General features: G+C 51.0%; 1 protein-coding gene across 2 annotated transcripts in view; it reads left to right on the plus strand.

Moving 5' to 3' along the window:
- Window positions 1–17,951, plus strand: part of LOC126536453 (uncharacterized) — a 355,533-nt gene that overhangs the window by 269,782 nt on the left and 67,800 nt on the right. For both annotated transcript variants that reach the window (XM_050183418.3, XM_055073277.2), the window contains exon 13: window positions 14,864–15,175. In XM_050183418.3, the coding sequence (XP_050039375.2) occupies window positions 14,864–15,175 (312 nt within the window). The remainder of the gene's footprint in view (window positions 1–14,863; window positions 15,176–17,951) is intronic.

The following is a 17,951-nucleotide window of genomic DNA, read 5'->3' on the forward strand; positions in this document are numbered from 1 at the left end:
TGCAGTTGGCCCAGTAAATGCAAGGCATATGGTCTCCCATTTTGGAGCAGCAGGGTTTCTTGTATTGGCCAATGATTCTTAACTGTACTTTTCCCCATCCATTGAAATTTCTGCAAAACAAAACTCCAACCCCCTGCTTAGTGTTTTGGATGCATTGGCATGTTTCATCTTTAAAACAGAGGCTTTTCTCTGACTGAAAAGTATAGAATAGGCTGGCTTAATCTGTGTTAAACACATGTGACTCGTATCCAGTGATGAGTGAAGACAGGGTGTCCCCATCCAATCGTTCATGGAGGCCTCGATCACTTGTTTTTTTTCCACTGCTTACAGTCTTGTAAGGAAGCCCATGCCTCATCTTAAACTGATGGATAAAACCCCCGGTTGCTTGGAAGGTCTTCATGCCAAGTGAGAGTGTGATGACGACGACCTTCTCGCGCAGCACCTTGCCGTCGACGTTCATTCCGATCACCATTACTCCCTTAAACCATATTAGGAGAACTTTCTCAAGCTGCACACGATGTACACTCTTTGCCTCTTGAGCGTTGACTGTGAATGTTGAACACCATTCATTATCTGGTCACGATGACCGACGATCTTGTACAGGGTAGACAGTGCCGAGCCTAACTCCTTGGCAAAGTCAGTCCTTATCTGCTTGGGATCTTTGTCCACCTTCTCCAGAATGCCTAGCTTCTCCTTGAATGACAGAGGCTTTCACTTTCGCGACACGATGGCTATGACGAGCACAAATGGCCCCTTCCGATTACTGCATGAACTAACTCGTACAAGAACAATGCACAAGACAATCAAACGGTGTGCAAACAAACAGGGAGAGAATGAGTCAAGCGAGAATCATATTGTTACGGGAAGGAAGAGGCGTGCGTCTATTTCCAGATGGCTTTTAATGGCTGAGCCAGCAAGCGTAGAGCATCGATAATGCTACACTCTTCTTCATCGTCTCCAAGGCCACCATCATCGTCCTCCTTTTCCCACATTACCGACTGTGAAAAGTCTTTTTCCACCCCCGTCGGAAAAAGCACCTTATTGGTGTGGCTCATCGGTCTAAGAAAGGCAGGGTTTGAGGCGGCTGACGTGGATGATGTCAGAGAGAGGTGAAGGCACTGTGGCATCCAGCGGAGACACTTCATATGTGACAGGGGTCACCTGGCGAAGGATGCGGTAAGGGCCATAGTACGGTGAGAGGAATTTCTCCGAAAGGCTAACACGCCGAGTTGGATACCAAACTAGCACAAGAGCACCTGGTTCGTAGTGCACGTCGTGATGGCGCTGGTCGTAACGGCACTTCTGGCTTGTCTGGGAAGCAGAAAGAAGAATGCGGGCAATCTGACGTGCTTGGGTCGCTGTGGCTATGACATCCCGAGTGTACTCTGTCGGCGAGTCGAGTGTGGTCGAAAGGAGAGTCTCGAAAGGCAAAGTCGGCTCGCGGCCGAAGAGGGGATAGAAGGGTGAATATCCAGCTGTGTCGTGGCGCGAGGAATTGTAGGCGAACGTGACAAATGGTAGAGCAATGTCCCAGTCGCGATGTCAGTTAATGTGCGGTTCAGGCGTTCGGTAAGACCGTTAGTTTGAGGATGGTAAGCAGTAGTAAGTTTGTGTTTAGTAGCACATGATCGAAGTAGGTCGTCTATGACTTTGGCAAGAAAGTATCTGCCGCGATCGGTGAGAAGTTGACGAGGTGCACCGTGGTGCAAGATAACGTCGTGAAGAAATCAGTGACGTCTGTGGCACAGCTGGTCGGTAGGGCTCTAGTAATGGCATAGTGAGTTGTATAGTCCGTAGCGATGGCAATCCACCTATTTCCGTCATTAGATATAGGGAATGGTCCGAGAAGATGAACGCCAACGCGAAAAAAGGGTTGGCCGGTATATCCAAAGGCTGCAACAGTACGGCGGGAGGCACAGCTGGTCTTTTCCGGCGTTGACACGACTCGCGCGGCAACATAGTGCCGGACGAAGCGGTTGAGATGGGGCCAGAAAAACCGTCGCCGAATTCGGTCATAGGTCCGCGTGACGCCAAGGTGTCCAGCGGTGGGAACGTCGTGCAGTTACTGCAGTACAATCTGTCGTAGATGAGATGGAATGACGGTTGGGACGGTTGGCTTTCCTTCCTCAAGGCTTTCCTTCCTCAAGCACTTGTCCTTGTCTGTCTTCCTTGTGTCTGTGGTTTTTTTGCGCTAAGCTACTACTTCAAATAAAGACGGTTAGGAGCTCGGGCCCGTCGGGGTGCATGTTGAGGCGATACAGGATGCCATCTTGTAGTACGAACATGTGAAGGGATGGGTCAGACGGATCAGAGAGCAGGCGTTCGATAATGGGGCGTAACGACTCATCGCGTTGTTGTTCAGCGCCAATGTCTTGCAAGGCAGAGAGTGAAAGAACGCAGATTGGTGCGACATCCACTAAACCGTCCGGTACACCGACGGGATGACGAGACAGGCAGTCGGTGTCCTGATGTAGACGACCCGACTTGTAGACTACAGTGTATGTGTATTCCTGTAGCCGTAGCGCCCAGCGACTGAGGCGTCCGGTAGGATCTTTGAGGAAGGAAAGCCAACAAAGGGTGTGGTGGTCGGTTGTAACTGTAAATGGTCGACAATATATGTAGGGTCGGAACTTGCCCACTGCCCAAATAAGGGCGAGACACTCGCGCTCAGTAATCGAGTAATTGCGCTCTGCAGGAGAGAGGAGGCGGCTGGCGTAGGCGATGACGTGGTCGTGCCCACATTGGCGTTGAGCTAAAACTGCGCCGATGCCATAGCCACTGGCGTCAGTGCGGATTTCTGTCGGAGCGGAGGCGTCGAAATGGGCGAGAACAGGAGGTGTGGTGAGCAGAAAGATGAGCTGCGAGAAAGCAGACGCCTGTTCAGAGCCCCAACAGAAAGGAACGTCTTTCTTCAGGAAGTCAGTCAGGGGACGGGCAACATGGGCGAGATTTTCCACAAACCTGCGGAAGTACGAGTAAAGGCCAATAAAGCTGCGAACATCTTTGGCACAAGTTGGTACGAGGAAATTCTGCACAGCATGAACTTCAGCGGGGTAGGGGCGAATGCTTGACGAATCAACAAGGTGTCCGAGCATGGTTATTTGGCGGTGACCGAAGTGGCACTTGGACGAGTTGAGCTGTAAGCCAGCAGTGCGAAAAACAGAAAGAACAGATGAAAGTCTTTCCATATGCATCGCAAAAGTTGAAGAGAATACGATGACGTCATCCAAGTAGCACAAACAGATGGACCATTTCAAACCACGTAAGAGCATGTCCATCATCCGTTCAAAGGCCGCCGGGGCATTGCACAAGCCAAAAGGCATTACCCGGAACTGATATAGTCCGTCTGGTGTGACGAATGCGGTCTTTTCACGGTCCAGTTCATCCATGGCAATTTGCCAATATCCAGAGCAAAGGTCTATAGATGAAAAATAAGTGGCACCGTGGAGACAATCCAGAGCATCATCAATGCGGGGAAGTGGATATACATCTTTCTTGGTGATCGTGTTTAGATGACGATAGTCAACGCAGAATCGCCAGCTGTTATCCTTCTTTTTGATGAGAACAACAGGGGATGCCCACGGGCTGGAAGAGTGTTCAATAATCCCTTTGGCAAGCATCTTGTCAACCTCGCTCTGGATAACTTGTCACTCAGAAGGCGACACCCGGTATGGGCGTCGGCGAACAGGTGCTGCATCGCCGGTATTTATACGATGCTTCACGACCGTAGTTTGACACAAAGGGCGATCGTTCAGGTCGAAAATGTCGGAGTAGGACTCGAGGAGGCCTCAGAGCTCTGCGGCTTGTTGGGTTGAGAGGTCCGGTGCAATCATCTTTGTAAAGTCGTCGGTTGGGGCTGATGCAGAAGGCGCAGAATCAGCATTTGTCGAAGACGGCGCCACAGATAAAGCGGAAATGTGGCACTCGTGCGTCGGTGACAACGTGGCTAGAGACATGCCTCGAGGAAGTACTTGTGGGCACTGTCCGAAATTTAGGATGGGAAGACATGTCTGATTGTCCGCAACAGAAACGATGGTGTGCGGGAAGGAGACATTGTGAGAAAGCAGGACTGAAGTCGCGGCAGTAAGGACATAGTCTCCGTCAGGTACAGGTCTGCAGGCTAAGACAGGGATGCAGGTTGCTGCAAGAGATGGCAGGCATATAAAATCCACGGAACAAAGCTGAGTTGGAGCTTGAGCAGGAAGGTCAACGGGGACAGGTAGTGGTAGGTCAAGTTGTACAACGCCGGCGGAACAGTCAATCAGAGCAGAATGAGCGGCCAAAAAGTCGAGTCCGAGGATAACATTGTGAGTGCAACGTTCGAGCACACTAAACAAAACGGACGTGTGGCGACCGGCGACACTGACACGAGCAGTACACATTCCAAGCACAGCCGGAGTTCCACCGTCGGCGACCTGGAGCAGTCGAGTCGGAGCAGGAGTCAGTACTTTCTTCAAGCGCGTTCGAAGCTCCGCACTCATGATGGAAATTTCCGCTCCAGTGTCGATGAGTGCTGTAACGGGCAAACCATCCACGTCCATGTCCAGAAGGTTCCGATTAGTAGGCAGGGTCAACAGAGGAATTTCAGGCCGGGGTTCTAGAGCAGCGTCACCTCCAGGAGCTGCCCCAGTTAGTTTCCCGTCAGAGAGCGGCGACGGTAAGCTGGGGATGGAGAGCGACGCAGCTGGGGCGAACGGGGGCGGCGACTATGTGGTGATGGCGAGCGGCTGGTCGCGGTGGCTCGAGCGTTGTCAGGAGCGTCTTCAACCTCGGTGGAGAGTGATGGCGGGCGAGGATTCAGTGGGGAGTGGCGATAGGCGGGAAAGCTTGGTCGAGAGTGGGATGGCCAGGAACTTCGACTGTGGCGAGAGATGTGGCCCACACATGCACAGTAAAAGCAGATGGGTCTATCGTCATGAGTGCGCCATTTGGCCGGGTTGCGATAGCTCGGATATGGACCGTATTGGCTCCGGTGAACAGGGGCTGAGGCAGCAAACGAAGCAAAGTCAGGACGGCTGGCGGAGCAGATGGACGGAAGGCCCACATTGGCAAGTTCATTGCAAATTACCGACTGAATGAGAGACACAAGCGGCCGGGAATTGTCAAAGCACTGCGTCACTGGCGTGGCAGGCGACGCTGCTACGATTTCTCACCGAACGATACGTACGACGTTCTCGCAGGAGGTGGGCTCACGTGGTGGACAAACGTCTTCGCACGTCGATGAAGCTGCGGTATTAGGTAGACGCGTAAACTGTTGAACTATGCGGCAACTCTTCGCGTCTTCAAAGCGGTGACATTCGTTAATGATTTCATTGATCGTTGTTACGTTCTTGTAAACAATCAGGTTAAACGCGTCGTCCGCGATGCCTTTTAAAACGTGGCTGACCTTGTCTGCCTCTGCCATATTGTTATCCACTTTGCGGCAAAGGGCGAGGGCGTCCTGGATATATGCCACGCAAGATTCAGTGGACGTCTGTATGCGGGTCCCAAGGTCCTTCTTCGCAGCACGTTGGCGGCCGACGGGCTTGCTGAACAAATCTCTAAGCTTCTGCTTACACTGGTCCCAACTCGTAATCTCTTCTTCGTGTCTTTCGAACCAGACCCGTGCCGTTTTCTTGAGGTAGAATATTATATTGGCCAGCATAAGCGTGTTATCCCACCTGTTGTGGGCGCTGACCCGTTCGTAATTCTGCAACCAGTCATCGACGTCAACGTTGTCGATCCCGGAAAACATGCCAGGGTTGCGAGGCACATTACGTCCACAGTAAAAGCAGATGGGTCTATCGTCATGAGTGCGCCATTCATGAGCACGTCGTCGTCACCGACGACGGGGCCGTGGTTGAACTCTCACCTTCGGATGACATGGCGGCCAGGTTACGTCCGCTGCGGAGCTCCGTCTTGCGCAAGTGATTACCCCGCACCTCCACCAAAGATGTTACGGGAAGGAAGAAGCGTGCGTCTATTTACAGATGGCTTTTAATGGCTGAGCCAGCAAGCGTAGAGCAGCGATAATGTTACACTCTTCTTCGTCGTCTCCAAGGCCACCATCATCGTCCTCCTTTTCCCACATTACCGACTGTGACAACATAAAAAAAAAATCGAGGTCAGCTCAAAACAGCATAGAGGGAAGCGCCTGCCCTCGCCCCTCAGAGAACAACCTGGAGGGCCATCAAAGGCTGGCTGGCGCACATCATGCTCTTTCGTGCTTCCCACCATCTGTGTGTGCCGAACACGGTCCGATCCACTCAACAGGGGGATCAATGGGAGAACCCGCAGCCGTGTGATGTACAGTAGATTCTCAGCAATAAGATTGCCCAGCTCAGCCTATCAACCGCAGATGAAATGGACATGTCCACTAGGTAGACTCTTACAAAATACCTCCCCTGAAGGACACTATTAACGTGGTTTAAAGAAGTGACTGCAGCCAGCGGGAACATCGACAGTAATGTTTTTGCACAATGAAGCCGAGGAGATTTCGTTTGGCACTGGTGGGCGTCAGCCTTCCAGCGGCTGGCTCCACCACTTCAAAGCAGGGCCTTCAAAGGCATCAGTGGCGAAGCAAACCCAGTCAGTCGTGAGTGATTAGATCGTAATTAGATGTTGCCATCACTCATTGCGGGTTGTCAGCACCGAGATGTGTTTAATGCAGAGGAGGCAGGCCTCTTATTTGGCCTTCAGCCTGAGAAGAGCCTCTGCCAAGTATGTCAGTGCAGGCAGAAAAGCAAGTTGAGGATTGCCGTTCTGTTGTGCTGCAATGCCGACGAATCAGTGAGAATTCCGCTCACTGTAGTGGGCAAGTATCAGAAGCCCCAATGTTTCAAAGAGGCCTTGAGCCACTTTTTATCCAAGTTGAGAACTGCATTTGAAGTTAAGATATGTTATTTCAGACATACTTTGCTGCAAAAAGTGCTTCAATGCATTCAGCAGAAGCGGAGTTATTAGCAATCAAACAACACCCCCTTTGCAGTGCTTCTGCTCCTTCTTCAATGATTCGCACTGCGAAGGCTATGGCAGAGGGGGGCACGTCCAGAACGCTCCGCCTGCCGAGTGTCACTGTGGCACACAGTTGTAATTTGATTTTGCATGTTCATGTAGACGCCACTACTTCCGATCTTGCTGCCTGTGTCATGCCAAACATAAGCCAAACACAGTTGTCATCAGAGAGCTGCAGTATGCTCAGCGAGCGGACTCGTCGCGGCACCCCGTGGTGGTATCTACGCCACATCGCAGACTGCAGCTACATGCAACTCTAGTGCGTATGCGCAGCGTTTGTTTTGGGCACGAAAAGGTATGAATGCGTGCTCGCATGCTTCAGTCTGTCCGTGCTACGGGGTGCGACCAGCTTTGTCCTGCAGCTGCTTAGTAGCCACGCCCAACTTGCACGTCTTGAAGCACTGCCAGTAAGTCTGCCGAAGCGTCTAACCACGAGCGGCTAGGGCTGAGCATGGGCTGGCAAGCGTGCGTGTGGTCTGACGTTAAGTTTTGCATGGTTCGAGGCTAGCTGAGTGTTCAAGACAAGTAGAAATTAGTGAGGCCCATACGCTACAACACTGATAAGCAGGGCAGCCAAAGTTTAATTTCTACGCAGGTGGTCGTGGCTGCGAATCAGTAGATGATAGTCGGCTTCTTTAGGGAGTATGTAATTATTATCAAAATTCAAAAGCAGATTTTCACTTACTTCAGCCTGCTTATAAAACTTCATCAATAAGTATACACAGTAACAGTAGGAAGAAACGCTCCGAGCCAGACGCCCTTCTTGATTGGTCTAAGCTACTGTGTAAGCTACGCTTTTGAAGACCAATAGCAGCCGCGTATGCGAATCTACTGCATTACTAAATAAAGCGTCCAGGAAAGAGTGAGGAGTGAGGAGCACTCTCTTTTTGACAGGCCTCTGTCGAAAAGAGAGCGTTTGAAAGAAAGGTGACTTCGTGCTCTGCTTGCAAGCTCCATGCATCACGAACGACTGCAACACTTTGCTGAGATGTTCACAACATCTTATGCTATTCGCGGACATTTCTTTTTTCACCAAGCCGGTTCGGACCCCTTTATGTGGGAGGATCACCTGCCCTGAATTTACCGAGTAAACAAAAAATGTGGATGATGGCAGCCCTGTTTGTTTGTTTGTAATAGCTTATAATAAGGCTGACCTGTCAAGCATGACTGCTTTTGGGTGACAGCCACGACCAATCTCGGTAAAACACAGCTTTCAGATAATGATGAGGGCAGGTAAATAACGTTTAGTAACCAGAAAAGTAGATGAGCGCCAACCTGCCCTCCACTCTCCCCCTCACCCGCTTGATCGCATTAGCATGATGCTCATCAAACTGCCATCCTTCTCGGCACGAACCTGTGACAATTGTTAGTGTTGTGCCGCTAGCGCCACCTACTGCTGCGAGCAGAAGAGGGAGTGACAAGAGCAGGGCTGGGGAGTTTGGATGAAGCAATAAACAGTTTGTTTTGTGTTCGCTGTAAGCTCGGGTCTCGGCTCCACTTCTTCCGGCTATATGTGACAAACTGGTGACGAGGGTGCACCGAACTGCATGAACTACCATGCCTACCTTCGGTAGGATTGAAGCATCCAAGGGGAAAGGCAATGCTTGGCCTGCTTACGTGGAGCTTGTTCAAGAGTTCTTCGAAGCCAAGGACGTTGTGCCAGCAAAGAAAAGGTCAATATTTTTTAGCTGCTGCAGGCCTCGTACCTATGCGCTGCTTCGCTACCTTGTAAAGCCGGAAACACCCCAAGATAAAACACTCAATGAGATACTGGCCGCACTTGGCAGGCACAACGCCCCCACCCCATCTGTCGTAGTGCAACAGTTTTGCTACAATTCAAGGGGGCGTTCCGAAGGAGAAGCAGTCAGCAACTTTGTTGCAGCCCTCAAGTGTTTGTTTAAACACTGCAACCGAACTCAACAACATGCTGAGAGACCGAATAGTGTGTGACATAAACAACGCAGCGGTTTAGACACGGCTACTCGAGAGTTCTGACCTCGCATTTGATGACGCAGTGAAAACTGCCCGGGCGATGGAAGCCGCTAAAAAGGTGAACTGTGTCAGGCAACTGCAAGTAGTTTACCGGGTTTGCCTACTCACCAGGTGGTGTCCACGACTAAGAGCATGGCGTGTCACCGCTGCGGCGACAGAAGTCACTTAGCGTCGCAATGTAGACAAAGCAAGTCGCAGTGTCACTACTGCAAGAAAGTGGGGCACTTGGCGGTCGTCTGCAACTCGTGGAAGGCCGACACATTTGCAAAGGAAAACATTTCTGCTGTGAGGACTGTTCCGACACGATCAACACGTACCGCGCAGGTAAACACTGTTGACGGCGCTGACGTGCTTCATGTTCCTCGCGGCGCTGACGTTTTTGGCATGTGGCACCTAAGCGGTGAGCCGACTGTACCGCCCTTCCTTGTCATCGTGGAAATGTTCGAGAAGCCGTTTCTGATGGAGTTGGACACCGGTGCAAGCCTCTTCCTAATGCCAGTAGACAAGTTTCAACGTGCCTTTCCAGAAATGAGTCTAGAACATTCAAACATATTTTTGCGCGGGTTTAGTGAGGAGCTCGAGCAAGCTGTGGGGATGCGCGACTCTCCCGCGTCTCTTGATACGTCGTTTTCCCGCTTGGCTCCCTTCTCCTGTAATCCGGCTTCGCCGTGTGGCCTGGGGCCTGCAGTGGTCGGTGTGGTTGAAGTGCAGTATGAGAGATGGCGCGAGTGTTGCGCTGCTAACGCCGACTCACGGCGGGGTTACTTGGGCGCGGAAAGGAGAAGGCACTTCCTCTTTGATTCATGGTCGGCAAGCTGTACGGACGTTCCGCGAGTGCGCCGATCCATGCTTCTGCGAGACTGCCTCGCGAGGGCTCCTTCGAACGCGCTATCGTTCGCGTGACCCGTACGTACGAATGACCAGGCGCTGGGACCCAGAATGGGGCGAACATATTCGCTCGCTATCCGTTTGCGGTGTGTCGGACTTCTAGATTTGTCGTGCACCCATCGGCATGTTTTGTGGATAGCAACTTGGCTAGCAGGCATTGATCTATGAAAGGTGCAATAAATGCCCTTGTGATTGTTTGCACTACTGTGTTGTCGTTCCTTTGTCCCAAGAGCATGGGTGAGAATCCCACTAAGTGAAGGGCAAGGCAAACGTTTGCGTCGGATACAAAGGGCACGAACAGGTCCTTCCGTTGTACCTCACGAGTGGCACTGCTCCAACGTTGCTCGGGCGCAACTGGTTCCAAGCTTTGGGCATTGGCGTCGAAGGATTCAAACAATTTAACCAAGTTAGTGATGTCAGCCAGCTGATCACTCGTTTTCCTGAGGTGTTTGCAGGGGGCATTGGCACGTTCAAGTGATTTTCCGCCGAAATTCTTGTGCCTCCAGATGCAGTGCCGAAATTCGGCAAACCACGCCCACTTCCGTTCGCGTTGGTTGACCTTGTAACACAGGAGATCCTGAGGTTGCAGCGTGAGAACATTCTCGTTTCTGTGAAGACAGCCAAATGGGCAGCGGCGATTCGGCCAGTTCAGAAAAAGAACGGCACAATAAGAATTTGAGATTTAGGGCAAACAGTCAATGCTGTGTCACTCATGGAAGCCTACCCAGTTCTGCAGGTTGAAGAGCTGTGGGCAGCCATGTCGGGAGGTGAGAAGTTTACCAAACTTGACCTGCGAGACGCCTACCAGCAGATATCTCTGGATGTAGAAAGCCGTGAATATGTGACCATCAACACACACATGGATCTCTTCCAGTATACACACTTACCTTTTGGCATCTCTGCGGCACCTGCTATCTTTCCGCAAGAGATGGAAAATCTGCTTCATGCTGTGCCGAAAACAGCTGTGTAATTTGACGATATTGTTATTACAGGCATCTATGACAAAGACCTCTTGGCGAATCTTACGATTGTCATGCAGAAACTTTGGGAAGTGGGCCTTAGGTTGGAGCTGGAGAAGTGCATCTTCTTTGCTCCCGAAGTGGAATACCTGAGCCACATTATATGCAAGCAAGGTCTAAAGCCCGACCCCAAGAAGGTAGAAGCCATCATCAATTCGCCGGAGCCACAGAATGTGAAGGAGCTTCAAACCTATCTTGGCCTGCCTAATTTCTACATACGGGTTTTGTCAAACATCTTAACAAGACTGCGTCCCTTGCATCAGCTGCTTCTTGAAGGGAAAAGTGGAGCTGGGGGAAAGAGCAACAGCAAGCGTTCATCACAAGTAAAAGGCTCTTGTCAGTGCACCTGTTTTGGCCCACTACTGTTCTGAGAAACCACTTGTGCTCAGTTGCGTCACCGTATAGTGTTGTGCTGTCTTGGCACAGACCGAAGCAGATGGAACCGAAAGACCTGTAGCTTTTGCTTCACGTACTATGCTTGCTGCTGAGCGGAACTATAGTCAGACTGACAAGGAAGGTCTTGCTTTCGTATTTGGTGTCCGCAAATTTCATCAGTACCTGTGAAGAAGGCTGTTCACCGCTGTAACAGACCACCAGCCATTGCTAGGACTTTTTGCTTCAAGTCGAAGTGTCCCAAGCAAGGCATCACCGAAAGTTTTCAGGAGGGCACTCACACTGAAAAGCTATCAATTCAAACTCGTCTACAAGCCAGGCAGTATGCTAGGCCATGCTGATGGACTCAGCCGGCTACCTCTTCCCGCAACTGAGGTTCGTGACTCTACGCCTGTTAATGTCTTCATGTTAGAACAAGCATACCCTGATTTCCTGTCACCTGCAGTCGTAAGACGTGCTACGCCAAGGGATCCCATGCTGTCACAAGTGGCTGAGGCTGTCCTGACTGGGAGTCCTTTTCCGTATGGTGGAGACTGGGGCCCTTATGCTACGAGGACCAATGAACTTAGTCTGCATGAAGGATGCCTCTTGTGGGGAGCCCGTGTCATCGTTCCCAAGTCCCTGCAATCCCAAGTATTTAAGCTTTTGCATGCTGGCCACCCTGGAATTGATAAATCAGGTGATTGCTAGGCCTAGAATCGGCAGTGAGATGACGAACCAGGTGCGGAACTGTCCTGTTTGCCAAGTGCACCAGAAATCTGGGCGGAGGATACCAGGTATGCCAAGGCCACTTCCTGACAAGCCACGGTCAAGGATCCATGTTGATTTTGGAGGTCCATTCATGGGACACTACTTCCTCGGGATGGTAGATGCTCGTTCTTAGTGGGTAGAAGTTCACCCTGTTCCATCACCATCTGCAGAGGCCACGATCTCTGTGTTCAGGACTGTCTTTCCTCAACATGGTCTGCCAGACATCATTGTTTCCGACAATGGGCCAGCATTCACCAGCAGCCAGTACGCCGACTTCCTGAACAGGAATGGCATCCGTTGCATGCTGGTGCCTCCATGTCACCCTGCTTCCAATGGGGCTGCAGAGCGGATAGTACAGACTATCAAAGATAAACTGAAGAAAAGTACACCGGGTGAATTCAGGGCACAAGTGGTCAGAGTGTTTTAGAGGTTGGATTGCGCAACATTTTGACGAGACAGACAGAAGAGACACACACCACAGAGCGCTACTTGCAACTATCGTTTTATTCCCTTGTCAGTGGAATAAATACAGGAAGATACTCAGGGGGGGAGGGCGGTAGCGACAAAAAAAAGTTTTTTTTTTTTTTTTTTTTGTCGCTATCGCCCTCCCCCTTGAGTGTCTTCCTGTATTTATTCCACTGACAAGGGAATAAAACGATAGTTGCAAGTAGCGCTCTGTGGTGTGTGTCTCTTCTGTCTGTCTCGTCAAAATGTTGCGCAATCCAACCTCTAATATGCTATACCAACACGCCCAGTCGTCAACCTTGGCAAGTTTCATGGCCAGAGTGCTCTTCCCTTACCGCTCAACGCCTCATGAAGTAACAGGCCGTGCGCCGTGCGAGCTGCTCATGGGAAGAAGAATCAAGACACCTTTGGATGTCATGCGCCCAAGCCTTCGATCGTCTGTTCAACTGAAGCAGATAAAGCAAAACCTTCATGCGGACAAGGGTTGTCGCAGTGTGCCAATAATGGACCCGGGTGCCCCAGTGTTTACCAGGAAGTTTAGCAGAATTTGTTGTTGGGCGAGTTGGTACATATTAGCGAACATTGTTTAACTGCGCTAACAAATGGACCACAGAGACAGCATGGGACAAGGACGGGCACAGTCCTTCTCCTCTGAGGCGGCCCGTTTGTTAGCGCAGTTAAACAATGTTCGTTTACCAGGAACTTCCGATCAGGTCCACCATGGGTACCTGCTTCTGTTAGCGGTCCTACGAGCAGCGCTTCATCTGAGGTTGTATTACAAGATGGAACTGTGTGGCACAGACATGGGGACCACATTCGCCCTTCCCTTGTACAGCCACCATCATCTGCAAACACTGTGCCTCTAGACCAGCCAGATGAGCAACAAGCAACAGAGCCTGTGGAGCCTGCAGGAGCTGCTGCTGAGCCAGAACAGCCACAAAGTCAGCCAAACAACAGAACTAGGCTGCCAGCAGCAGTCGTCCTATCGGGCCCTGTCGCACTGCGAAAAAGTGCCCGGACAAGACGCCCTGTGAACCAGTATTCTCCATGACAAGAACTAAAGGGAGAGGAAGTGTGACAATTGTTAGTGTTGTGCTGCTAGCGCCACCGGCTACTAGTGCCACCTACTGCTGTGAGCAGAAGGGGGAGTGACGAGAGCAGGGCTGGGGAGTTTGGGTAAGGCAATAAACAGTTTTTTTTGTGTGTGTGTTCGCTGTAAGCTCGGGTCTCGGCTCCACTTCTTCCAGCTACATGTGACAGAACCCTTGCACACTTTCATTCGCACCTAAAAAATGCAGCTTGCAGGATGCGATATAGGGACACTTAGACTTTATACCGAACATGGCACTCTTCGTGGTGTGGCGTGTGATTTGGGAGTTGCATTCGCAAGCAGTCACTTGTAATTCAACCATTTGACCAGCTTCATCCAAAGAAGTTTCTATTTTTTCTTTTGGTATTCCTTCGTGGCAGCAGTGATTATATTGAAGTTGTGCACAAACGTACTTCTATACTGACGTTCAAAATACACTCTGTTCTATAGACAAGAAGTTAAAAAATGTTGAATACCTTGTTATATCGAGAATTTCATTATACTGAACTTTTCTATTTCAAGATTTAATTGTACATGCTATAAATAAATGTAATTTCCCGAACAAATTTTTGGATTTTCCACCAGCACTTGGAAGCTTAACTAACTCTGTAGCCTAAAATAATATGACAGAAATGAGTGAGCTTTTATTTATATTTGTTTTAAAGCAAAGCTTTCTTTGCCTGCCTGCCTGGGTTTTGGTGTTTTGTCATCTGTCTTTCCTTTTAGGCTTAGCAGGAGGTTGTTTCACCACAACCCAGTACTCCACTGGCTACTCAGCACTGTACTTGTTGACAATGAAGATAGAGGACTTACACAATAAAAAAAAAGAATCCTCTGCAGCCGTTCCCTCATTTGTTGATAAGTTTACTTGCTGTGGCAAAATTCTGCAGCTTCAGTGGTCCAGAACTGACTGCAGCTAGGAGGTTGTATTTGGTGATGTTTCTTAGTGTTGCGTTTGTCGGCAAGGTTCGTCGCCACTGTGGGTGGGACGTGTTTGTTGCCAAAATACACTCAACGAGAGCAAGAAAAGACCTCAGAAAACCACATCTCGTATTGTGTTGTGCCATTTTGTCTTCCCCGCTTGGCAAAGCTTTGTTTACACTGATTCCCACAGTATATGGGATCTGCTCGATCTTCTGGCAGAAAATTGCACGTGCAGTTGACCCTGCATCAAAAATTGTATGTCAGGGGACACTGATGTGTTTATGTTGCAATACTGAGAGAAGCAGGTGTCTTGTTGCTGTCCTGATGGAGAGAACTCTGGTGGGTGCAGCTGCTGTTCCAGCAAATGGGTGACCTGAAGGAGAAGAACCGCTGCCTGTCGGCCGTCAACCAGGAACAGGGTCGGCAATTGCAGGAGGAGCTGTCCCAGCGGGGCTTCTCCTCTGAGGCGGATGCCATCTGTGCCAAGCTGCAGCTGCGCCAGGAGCTGGAGCAGCTGCGTGAGGAGCTGCTGCTAAAGGACGAGCAGCTGCGCGCCCTGGCGGCCAAGTTTGGCCGCTTCCGCAAGGCGTACGAGGACAACTACCAGCGAGCCACTGACGACATCGACAAGCTGGACACCATGCTCGAGCGTGTCATTGAGGTGTGTGCGCACGGTGTGTGCTTATAGTTACTTCATAAACTTCAAAGGCCAACAGCAACAAAATTTTGGACTGTGTGAAAAGCCTAGTCTGAGATAATGTAGGTATATAATAGCATTCAAAAATTTCATGTTTGAAATGCAAATGGTTGCGTTATGAAAAGATAGCAAAAATTTACATTTTTGATACCGAAACAAAAAAAAAGTGCCACAGTACTGCTTGCAGAAAGTGACACATGACTGCGGACGTGTGGCTCCGCAGCGTGACCTCCGATGTTAGGTGACACCTTTGGGTGTGCGTGGTGCACTGAAAAGTCTTGGAGGCAGCATGCTAGAACGTGTGCCATGCACGCTTACCACCAGGTGCGTCGTCTGCTTAGATGCTGTTTAAAGGCTGATGCAGTGAAACCTCATTACTACGAACGGCTCCTTAACCCTTTCGCTGTCACGGACGTACCGGTGCGTCATCGCGCTTCCCCCCCACGGTGTCACTGACGTACCGGTACATTCTCTATCGTGCGTTCAAAATTTCGCGCCTGAGCGCAAAGCAGGCGCTCCTGGATTTGCCACGCCATCTGTTGACTCTTTCTAAAAGTTCGTATATTCGCCCCGACCTGTGTTAACCCATGTATTGAAGAGTACGGTGCGACTGCCACTCCCCACTTTCTCTTTGCTGAGTGGCGCGGTGGCTCCGCATTCGCTGGATCATGCGTCGCGCGCGTGTGGTTATGGGTTCAAGGGTTGTTCTGTAATCTCCGCTGGTTTGAAGGTTTTTATTTTTCTTCTGTTGGTGTGCCTGCTACGGCGCGTCAAATTGAGGCGCACGTGCCGTTGCCTCTCCAAAAAGGGTGACTCGATTGCTGCTTTCGCTCTCTCGCCACGCCCTCGCTTCCGACTTGCAGCAGTAAACGTAAAGCCCTTCGAACTTTGTTTAGCCTTTTTTCATCTCCCTCTGTCTTCTTGATCACGCAACGTCCGATTTCTCTCCGTTGCGCGGGCGACTGAAAACGCATCCTCCCTGCGCGCGGTTACTTTCGGATGGCTCGGCGCGCGGGACCTTCGTCTGCTCATGGGAGCGGTGGCTGAATTCCGATTCAGAATACGAGCCGAGCTCGGATTCGGACTCGGACAAGGTCGCATGAGAGGAAGAGGGTTCCGCATCGTCAGATTCGGATGTTGAACGGATTTTATAGTCAGGCTGATGATGATGATGATGTTTACTAACAACAGCTGCAGAACACTGAAATGTGCATATTGCATTGACTATGTTATTTGTATACCAATCATAATCAAAAATAAATAGCTATGTTCATTCCCTGTTATGCTCGTTCCCTGAAACCAAGCCGACACTGGGAGTGCGTCACGGCCAGAAACGTCCGACAGCGAAAGGGTTAACAAACTTTTCAAGTAACAAATTTTTCGAAAATCCCCTTGCTGACTGCTTATAGTTTTGATGTCAAAATATTTCAGTACTGCAAGCAAAGTTCAGAACACCGAACTTTTCAGAATAACGTAGTAATCAGTTTTCATGTCATGTGTGGGAGATATGGGGTTCTCCTCCGTGCTCTTGGGACAAAGGAACGACAACACAGTAGTGCAAACAATCACAAGGGCATTTATTGCACCTTTCATAGATCAGTGCCTGCTAGCCGAGTTGCTATCCCCAAAACATGCCGATGGGCGCGCGACAAATCTAGAAGTCCGACTCACCGCGACCGCATAGCGAGCGAATATGTTCACCCCATGCTGGATCTCAACGCCTGGTCGTTCGCGTGTACAGTCACGCCAACGGTGGCGCGTTCCAAGGCGGCCACACGAGACGGTCTCGCCGAAGCATGCGTCGGCACATGCGCGGCACGGCACGTCCGTCCCACTCGCTGTCTCAAATCCAAGAGACCAAGCGCCTTCCTTTCGGCGCCCAAGTAACCTCGCCTGTCGGCGGCGTTAGCAGCGCAACACTCGCGCCATCTCTCGCACTCTGCCCCAACCACATCGACCGCCGCGGGCATCACGCCGGCCACGCGGCGAAGCCGCACTACAGGAGGCGCGCTATGCGGAAAAAACATCAGGGGACGCGCGAGAGTCGCGCATCCCCACATACCCCTAACCTTAAATCACTTCTTATTCCGGCGAAACATGTCACACGGTCTAACATCAAGGTAGTGCATGCAACAGTGGCTGCGCTGAAGAAATGTCCACACGCTGTCCATAACATGCGAGCCGACATTGTCCCTGGGTACACCGCTGGCGTCCGCCGGTCACAGCAGCAGCTTTGCGGACTCGACGGCACGATTCCAGTCCAGGACTCCGGGAACGACGCAGTAGTCGGTACGAGCAAGCGTCGCTCGCGCCGACGCGCCCTGCTGGCAAGAGCCGCCGTAGCTGTCGATGACCGCTGGCTCCTTTGTCCGCCGTCGAGGGTTGTGAGCTGGATGCAGGAGGCCGCCGAACTCGCTGCGCCGAACTGGCCACAGCATCACCATCGCCCGGGGTGACTCCAATGACGCTGCGTATACTCAACACACTCGGCAAACACTACAGTAGTGCAAGGGAGAGGAATTCTGCATGCGCATCGCCCACGTGGTACGATGTTCAACTCGGCTAGCAAAAGATCGGGCAGCTACTCAGTTGCTAAGTTCACGTGAACGAAGCTCGCTTTCTTGGGTCGAACGAGTAATCTCAATTCGTGTGAGGCTAACTAGAATGAGGGACGCAAAGTGCAACACCTCAACGCCACGGTCCACCGGGTTGTGCCCCTCCACGTGCGACAGGCAGCTTC

The sequence above is a fragment of the Dermacentor andersoni genome, chromosome 3 (genome assembly GCF_023375885.2).
Source record: "Dermacentor andersoni chromosome 3, qqDerAnde1_hic_scaffold, whole genome shotgun sequence".
In the NCBI taxonomy this organism is placed as follows: domain Eukaryota; kingdom Metazoa; phylum Arthropoda; class Arachnida; order Ixodida; family Ixodidae; genus Dermacentor; species Dermacentor andersoni.